At 38.8% G+C, this 9,580-nt stretch overlaps 1 protein-coding gene across 2 annotated transcripts; it reads right to left on the reverse strand.

Moving 5' to 3' along the window:
• Positions 1-7,569: 7,569 nt before the first annotated feature.
• LOC113880833 (embryonic polyadenylate-binding protein 2-like) lies at positions 7,570-8,770 on the reverse strand. Of its 2 annotated transcripts, XM_027523443.1 has the most exons (2): positions 8,181-8,770; positions 7,570-8,107 (listed from the first exon to the last, which is right to left on the reverse strand). In XM_027523443.1, exons 1-2 carry the CDS (start codon positions 8,741-8,743, stop codon positions 7,906-7,908), a joined length of 765 nt encoding a protein of 254 aa, XP_027379244.1. In that variant the 5' UTR covers positions 8,744-8,770; the 3' UTR covers positions 7,570-7,905. The 2 variants fall into 2 exon arrangements, with proteins under 2 accessions (XP_027379244.1, XP_027379243.1); XM_027523442.1 differs by having other exon boundaries at positions 7,570-8,770.
• Between the last annotated feature and the right edge of the window lie 810 nt (positions 8,771-9,580).

Below are 9,580 nucleotides of genomic sequence, written 5' to 3' on the forward strand. Positions count from 1 at the left end.
TCACTAAGTATTATAAGCAGTATTTTTGATATTTTGATATTTGTGTGTTTTGATTTTTATTTCCCTTGTAATCTCTTTATTAAGCTATGGATTATTTGGAAATGTACAATTTAATCTCCAAATATATAAGAGATTTTCTCATTGTTATTATTTGATTTGAAATTTAATTGTTTTGTTTCAGATCATGTACTCTGTGAGACTGCAAAATTCTGACGTTTATTGAGACATATTATGGCCCAGTATATGATCTGTCTTGATGAGTGTTTCCTATTTACTTAAAAATGGGTCATATTCTAGAGTTAAATGCTGTATGTCACAGTCAATTAAGTTAAGTCAGTTGCTTCTGTTGAGTTCTCTATACATAGTTGTCTAGTTGTCCAATCAATTACTGAGAAAGAGATGTTAACATCTAAGTATAATTGTGTTTTTGTCTATTTTTTCTGATAACTTTTCAGTCATTCATATTAATTCATTAGTAAGAAATTTTTTCCATGTGAGGATATACCACAAAAAGTAACATGATTTACGAATAGGCATGTCCTTGTAACTTGTTTTTAAAAGCTGTATGTAATTGAAGTTGAGTTTAAATCATTGTCTCTTGAATTAGACAACACTGAATTTGAATCACACCGATGCCTCATGTGAGTTGCATGAAAATTGGTCTCTTTAAATATCAGTCTATATAATTGAGAAAATAAAAATTATACATATTTTATGTATACATACAAAACTCTCTGTGTTCAATGTCGAATGAGGTCTTTTGCTCAAGTGAAAGACTGAATATACTAAGAACTCAGTAAATGTAAGTTACCATCATTAGTATCAGCAACAGCATTACCACTATTATTACCTTATCATTCACACATTTTTCAGTTCAGTTCAGTTAAGTCGCTCAGTCGTGTCTGACTCTTTGCGATCCCATGGACTGCAGCACACCAGGCTTTCCTGTCCATCACCAACTCCCAGAGCTTGCTCAAACTCATGTCCATTGTGTCAGTGATAACATCCAGCCGTCTCATCCTCTGTCATCCCCTTCTCCTCCCACTGTCAATCTTTCCCAGCATCAGGGTCTTTCCCAATGAGTCAATTCTTCACATCTGGTGGCCAAAGTATTGGCGTTTCAGCTTCGGCATCAGTCTTTCCAATGAATATTCAGGGCTGATTTCCTTTAGGATTGACTGGTTGGATCTCCTTGCAGTCCAAGGGACTCTCAAGAGTCTTCTCCAACACCACAGTTCAAAAGCATCAATTCTTTGATGCTCAGCTTGCTTTATAGTCCAACTCTCATATCCATACATAACTACTGGAAAAACTATAGCTTTGACTAGATGGACCTTTATTATGATTAGATAGTTAGAAATTTACAAATATATTTTTATAAGTTTTGAAGTAAATCCATGTAGAAGAGCTAGGTTATATAGAGCATTGAGTCAATATACATGCTACATACAGCATAAAACAATTCATATGCCCTGAAATCTAGCTCTATTTTTCCATAACTGGAATTTATATTCTCATGATAGCTTTCATCTATATATAAACATTACTCAGATGTATTTTAAAATAACAATGTAAATGTGAATTATTATTTGATTATGACTTTTTTAGCTAATTCTTAAGGTTCTTTGAGAAACACGTTGAAGTCTGACTGTCCTACAGATCAGTTAAATGAAGATTGGGTTATTGAAAGACTTTTCTTTTTTCCCTCATTGATCTGTCTTTGAAATTGTTCTCTCTGAAGTGTAAAAGAATTCTTAGCTGAACTTGCCCATTAATATATACACACACACACACACACACATATACACCTTATCAGCAGATAATGAAACTCTATTTTCAGATTCCTAGGTGGATAGTTCATCATTGTACTTAGCAACACAAATAGTGATAAGTTAAAACTTCACTCAAAAAGGACAACAAAGGAGACAGTACACATTCTTATCCATCACATTGGTCTAGTGGGAAATGGGAAGAGCTGACATCAGAGGTCTTTATGGCCCCAGATAGGTATTATACAGAACTCTCACCGCTTATGTGAAAGATTGAAATGGAAATAGTTGGGAAACAGCAGTTTTATCTTGTCAGATCCTTTCAGAGGACTTATGGTTCATACCAGCATAACCTGAGCGTTATTTGCAAGGAATAGCTAAGTAATGAAAACTCACCCTATAGTGCCAACCAGAAATGAAAGTATCATGTCAGCACAATTCCTGTCAGATGGTCTTTAGATAAAGATTCCGGGCTTTTAACTTCATCAAATGAAACAAATCTGGGTAATCAGTCTTGGCATGTAATGGAACCTTTATCTCACTGTGCAAGTAAATTATGGATAGAGTTATACACTCAGGAGGTGACCTATATAGCATATCCAAAAGGCAAAATTAAGAATAGTATTCAACCTTGACCCACTTTTTTCACCTTCTCCAAAAAGTTAGAAGGATGGTTTTGGTGAAGTACTGAATGCAAAATACATCAAAAGTAATCATATTTTATTCCCAAGATACTCCTTTAGGGTTCTTATCTTTTTTTAGAGAGTAAGTGTGAAACTTCTTTAAATATCTCAATCTACACCTCTGAATGAGACCCTGACCTCTGGTGTCAGCAAGACACTGGTTCAAATATTAGCAAAGATGTTTACTTTCTTTGTAGCTTGGGTAATTTGCCTAACTTTTTTGAACCTCAATTATCTCGTATATAAAATATGACTAGGGCTTGCCTGGCAGAGTTCATCTGATGAACTACTAAAATAATTAAAAAGAAATAATATCCCTATACTTAATCTATTTGAATACTCAAAAGTAATCAGTATTGGTGATGATTATATTTGTTCTAGATGTGTGGACTTATGCAAATTACTAAACCTCTGTGTGGTTCATGTTTTGCAGGCTTTAAAGGGAAAATATATAAGTTTGTATTATACTACAACTCTATATAATGCTGTTGGTAGAATTAAACCAATTAATTCATGCAAAATGAGGGAAACACTGCTTTTCACATTTTAAAAGTTTCATTAAGTGTTATATTTTGTTATTTGAAATGAGAGTAGCAGATAGCTTTAAGAAAAACACATGATCTGGAACCTTCCTACCAAGATCTGAATATCAGCTCTATCATTTATTCAGTCACATTGTATTACCCTTTCCTCATCTCTAACATTTGTGGTTTAGTAATAGTATCAGTCACACAACATACTTGTGCAGATTAAAAGAGTAAAACATATATTAAGAGCTTAGAACAGTGTCTGGCACATAGTAAATGCATAATAAATGATTTGACCCTCTGTGTGTGCCTTTCAAAAAAATAGATAAAATTATAAAGATTCATATAGCAAGCATCCACATGCTCAGTACTGATAGCTTATGGTGAACTATGTTGGATTCGTGATCTCTGAAGATTTAGCTTTGGGACCAGGGACCAGGCTTGATCACTCAAGAGCTTTTGTGCAGCAGAGTTTTATTAAAGTGAAAAAGGGCAGAGAAAGCTTCTGACATAGACATCAGAAGGGAGATGGAGAGTGCCCCCCTTGCTAGCATTAGCAAAGAAGTTACATACTTTTTAAATTAGTTATTACAATAAATCAAAAGAATGTCTCAAGTTTCTAAAGATCTTACTAGACCCACTCCCACAATTTACATTTGAGGATAACAGGATTAGAACTTAACAATAGAAAGATCCAACCAGACCCACTCCCATAATATACATTCTAAGATATCAGGATTAATCAGAAGGTTTTCAGGAAGGAAAAACTGTCCTCAAGCAGGATACATTATTGTTACATAATCCCTAGTACAAAGTTTAAACTGAGTTGTTTATTGTGTAATCATCAGTTCCAGGCTTAAAGAAAAATAACTATTTTACATGACTAAGAAATGTAGAGAGAAAAAAAAAATGTTTGTCCTTTCCTCCTCAAGAATTCCAGACCTCTATCACCTCCTTGAGAGCCCCAGACTGCTTTCTCCTCCTTTGGGACCCTGGACTTATGAACCGCCCTAGGAATTGACTCTCTCAATACCAAGAAGTAACAAATGCTAACAAGTTTTATCCAACAAAATTAAATATCTCAATACCTTTTTATACTAAGTGAAATACTGAAAGTTGTTTTTTCTTTCTTTCTTTCTTTTTTTTCTGTTATCCTACCACACCAAATATTAAAATGATTAGTTACTGGTAAAGAACATGTGCCCTTGGAATCAGATATCCTAAGTTTGTATTTTAGTTTTACTACTGAGTACTGTTCCATCGTGGCTAAGTTTCTTTACTTTCCCCTATCATGGTCTTCTTATTGGCAAAATGTTGATAACAATACATTCCTTACAGATCCTTCATACACACACACACACAAACAAAAACATGTAGGAAAAGTTCTGCGTACAAAGCATATCTGTGTGTCTGTTACTTAGTCATATTTGACTCTTTGCAACCTAACGGACTGCAGCCCACCAGGCTCTTCTGTCCATGGGATTCTCCAGGCAAGATTACTGGAGTGGGTTGCCATTTCCTTCTCCAGGGGATCTCCATGACCCAGGGAGTGTACCTTGGGCTTCCCTGGTGGCTCAGCTGGTAAAGAATCTGCCTGCAATGCAGGAGACCTGGGTTCGATCCCTGGGTTGGGAAGATCCCCTGGAGAAGAAAATGGCTACCCACTCCAGCATTCTGGTCTGGAGAATTCCACGGACAGTATAGTTCATGGGGTTGCAAAGAACTAGACATGACTGAGTGACTTTCACTTTCACTCCTACATTGCAGACAAGATTCTTCACCATCTGAGCCACCAGGGAAGCCCTCATTTCACTGAAAAACAAATTCCTGAAACTTAGGAATTAATGTTATGGCTTAGGATGGGATTTGAAGAGATCATTTAATCTAATCTATTTATGCAACTTCAGTGTCTTGAATTTAAGTTCTAGGAGAGCAAGATTTTTGCTCATTGTTAAAATATGTATATATTTGAATATTTTCAGTGCCAATAATAAAGAACTCAATAAATATTTGTTGAATATTTATTGAATGTTACATGAATAGAAAAAACGACTTTGGTCAAATACATGGCTATTTTTTAGCCAAATAGATTTTAGTTATTTCATTTTTTTTGTCTAATAATCCTTATGATATCAACCCCACCCACACTGATTTATGTGTATGAATTATAATCGCTAGTATTTATGTTGCATTTCAGTTCAGTTCAGTTCAGTTGCTGAGTCATGTCCACTCTTTACAACACCATGAACTGGAGCACACCAGGCCTCCCTGTCCATCACCAACTCCCAGAGTTCACCCAGAATCATGTGCATCAAGTCGGTGATGCCTTCCACCCATCTCATCCTCTGTTGTCCCCTTCTCTTCCTGCCCCTAATCCCTCCCAGCATCAGAGTCTTTTCCAATGAGTCAACTCTTCGCATGAGGTGGCCAAAGTATTGGAGTTTCAGCTTCAGCATCAGTCCTTCCAATGAACACTCAGGACAGATCTCCTTTAGGATGGATTGGTTGGATCTCCTTGCAGTCCAAGGGACTTGCAAGAGTCTTCTCCAACACCACAGTTCAAAAGCATCAATTCTTCAGCGCTCAGCCTTCTTCACAGTCCAACTCTCACATCCATACATGACCACAGGAAAAACCATAGCCTTGACTAGATGGACCTTTGTTGGCAAAGTAATATCTCTGCTTTTTAATATGCTGTCTAGGTTGGTCATACTTTCCTTCCAAGGAGTAAGCATCTTAGTATGTGCTAAATTCTTTTCTAAGCACATTGCCTGCATTAGCTCATTTACTCCTCATCCTAATCCAATAAGGAGATGTTACTAGAACATTTTAAAGATGTAAACTGAGGCATTAAGTACTAAGTCATTCTCCTTGTATCATATAATCAATAAATATCACAGGCAATTCTCAAATTTAATCTCAAACCCTAGCTCTAAAACATTTGACTAGATTCCTTGTTGGCCTCCATTTGTTTTTATTTTACAGACACACACACACACACAAAGATATTTTAACAACTGATCATCCTTGTGAGGAAAAAAAGAAACAAAACTGGATGGCAGAGTCTTTTCTCCTGAAATCTGACCACATGACAAAATCCTGAAGACCTTGAGAAGAGAAAAGAGATGTACTCTTCCCTTATACAATGTAAAGAACAGCAGAATCACTTGAAAATAGTCTTATTTATTTGGAACACAATGTTTGAAAAAGCACTGTGTGTGATGCAGTGTGATCTCTACTGTTGGATCTCAGTGCCACTGGAAAGCCAGAAAAAAAACAGACTAACTGGGGCTTGATTTGTTTCCCTTAAAACTCTACTTCAGTATAAAACTGTCCTTGTATCCTGCATCATCTTAATACCCTGAGCCAGAGTATTTATCACCTTATTTGGGGTTATCGTCTACACACATTTATTAATGTTCTCGTTACTATATAGATACATGTCTGGCTCCTGCATGTCTCAAAACATTCTCAGGAGTGAATTCTTGTCAAATCACTTTTTAATCTTAGTACTTAGAATAGCCCAGCACTTCACGGGACATTCAATAAACATTTGTTTAACCAGTGAATGAACAATGAAAATGGTTTTAAGCAACAGATACTCTACAATTTAACCAGGCACATTGTACTTACCACTCCACACTTACTGAAGTGGGCTGACAATCAGAGAAAATCGTGTTCCTTTTTACCATGGATTTAAGCTGTTAAATGAATAACGAATGAAGACCTCTACCCATATTAAAGGAGTCCCTTTCATTATTATTATTAAGATGCATTAGCACACTGTAGCACTTGATTGAAGTATTCTTTGCTTCGATGGCCACTGAAGGCTTTAAGCTTGAGAACTGCTAAACTGTGAAGGGAAACACAAAAGATAAAGGTTTGCATTTTCTTTGATCTGCTCAGGGTGTCTGATTGAGTTTTCACTTTCTTTAAAATTTGTATCAGATTGAAACTTAGAAAAGAGCAATAGGAGAGACTAGAGTTTTAGAGAGTTTCATACTATTTTTACAGAAATGAGGTGAGGATAGGGCCACTGGTACTAAATGCATTCAATTTTGAATTTAAGTTACTTGGAGATACTAATCTCTCTTCAATAAAGTACTCTCTGCCCTGCCCCCTCTCCAGAAGACACACATTCTCTCTCTCCTTCTCCCTCCCACATCACCATTTTATGCCCCTTTTAGTGGGGCATAAATGCTGTACTTACATTTTAAAAATATGTTGTTGTTGCTTTACCATACTGTAAAAGTGCCATAATCAAGGAGTAAAGTCTTCCAAGGGTAAGGCTTATTTTTCTTATACATCTATCTATATATATCTATCCTCAGTGCTTTCATTTACTTGGATTTTCTGACATAAACATTTCTGTACATAAAGCATGTGAAGCTCAGCCAAATTAACTGAATTATACCCAAAATACCCAGATCAGAATGTGGGTTTCATTGCTGGGTACCATACTATGGACTGTTAAATTGTTTTCTATCTGAGTAAAATGGGAATAGATCACTTTAAACCTGGTGACAAGCATAAAGTCAGGCTGTGTTTAACTTTATACCTATCAAACCCATTCCAATATGGGTTTCTTTTTTTTTTTTTTTTGCTTTTAAAAAATATTCAAGTTTAATAATTTATGCTTTACCAATAAGATACATATTTCTACTTTTCTATAAAAGGCGTTAGTGGAACATCCCTGATTAAGTCAAGCCAGCGCTGACCCCGTGGTGCCCGGACCTCACCTGCCCACAGCTTCGTCCCATGCCCTCCAGAGCCCCGACTGGCATCCGCGCCAGGCCCACCCTGTGCCCCGCTCCGTGCACGGTGGCCTCGGTGGGGTCCGGCAGTCCTCCAGAGGAATGAAGGGGGCGGGGAAGTTATTCTTAGGAGCACCGCTGTTGATTCCTGACCCAGCGGCAAACCCCACTCTCAGAATCCGGTCCTCACTTCAATATGGAGAAAACCACGGTGAGAATCTTCCGCGTCCCCGGCTCCGCCCTCGTGGCCTGAAACGGGCCCCGCCTTGAAGGCCGCCGTAGGGGAAGGATCCCACTCTGGCGCCTGGGTGTCCCCGAAGGCCCCCGCGGTCCGTGGAACTGATCCCTGGTAAATTGGTCCTTTTGGGCAGCACCTTGATGACCCGGCCTCGAAAGATGCTCTTGTCCAGCTCCACGGCGGCCTGGGCCGAGCTCTCCGTGGCAAACTCTATGTAGGCATAGCCCTTGGGGTGTCCAGAGAACTTGTCACACAGGATGGTGACCTGGTGGATCTCCCCACAGTGGTTGAAATAGGCCTCCAGCTCCTGGGCCGTGCCCCCATAGTCCACATTGCCCACGTAGATGGATCTGTGGTCAGCCTCTGCTTTCTCCAGGGGGCTGTCTGTCTCGGGACTCAGTAGCTGCCTGGCCAGCAGGGCCCCGGTGGCTTCCTCTCCTTCATCCAGGTTCTGCACCCTGGGCGGCTCCGGCCCCTGGGCCTGCTCCATGGCCCACAGCTTCAGTTTGATGGCCTCCAGCTCCTGGTCAGGCACTGGGCACTCAGCCAGGCCCTCCCTCTCCAAGAGAGACAGCAGGAAGCCGGCATCTTCCTCATTGTCTTCCTCAGCTTCCCCCGTCTCCTCCTCCTCCCCGCCAGCCCCCGGGTCCAGATGGGTCTTCTCGGCTGGGCTCCAGGCCCCCCAGCCCTGGGCCTCAGGGTCTGAGGAAGACCTCTGGAGCCAGGCCTCAGTAGGGGGAGGGAAGAGGGTGCGGCTGAGGAAGGGCCACATGGCAGCAGGGGCAGGCCAGGCTTCCGGGCTCACTCCACGCCCTATGGGTTTCAATTAACTTGATAAATCTATACGGCAATGAAATCAAAAGAAGGTGTAGTGTCTTGCAGTAGAATAAATTTTCCCTGTTTATATAGAAAAGACCTTGTAATTAAAAGTTGTCATTATTATTTTTATTGCTTTATGCATCTACAAACTATAAACTTTTTCACAGGACTCTACAGATTCAACAACTATTTACAACAAAGGGATTTTTAAGCAGTAAACTTTTGTGTTTTTCATACTCTACCACTTCCCTGAAAGTTCATCCTAAACAACTTGGACATAGGAAAGAAAACTTTCCAAGATTTAAGTTACTCAGGAGGTAGAAGACAAAATGTTTAATTTTTGAAGCTACATTAAGGCAAGTAATTAGGGAACCATTATGTAGTAAAAGCGTATTAACATATCTCCAAAAGGTAATCTACTCCCACTTAGCTTTATTGACCTGCCTGATAAATCCCACAGAAGGTGATGGTAGAGTTCCATCTATTTTAGGAAACACAATTTAGATAGAATTTTAGTATGAGTTATTGTTGAAGTAGAAAGAAATGAACACATTTTGTTTCATCTTGAAATGTTCTCTTAGAAAATTTAAGTCACCCCAAGAGAAGGACCATTGAATAGCTGAGTAGTCTTTGAAAAATGAGATCCTTTCCCAGATCTTAACTCTTCTGGCAAAGTCCAAATGTATCTTTGTTTCTGACACTGTCATAAATCCATGTTTGTGGGAAGAATTTATTCTGTGCTTTTACATTAATCTTCATGAATAGTCAAAGTAATTTCCTCTTACTGTTC

This window comes from Bos indicus x Bos taurus, chromosome 22 (assembly GCF_003369695.1).
Source record: "Bos indicus x Bos taurus breed Angus x Brahman F1 hybrid chromosome 22, Bos_hybrid_MaternalHap_v2.0, whole genome shotgun sequence".
NCBI lineage: Eukaryota > Metazoa > Chordata > Mammalia > Artiodactyla > Bovidae > Bos > Bos indicus x Bos taurus.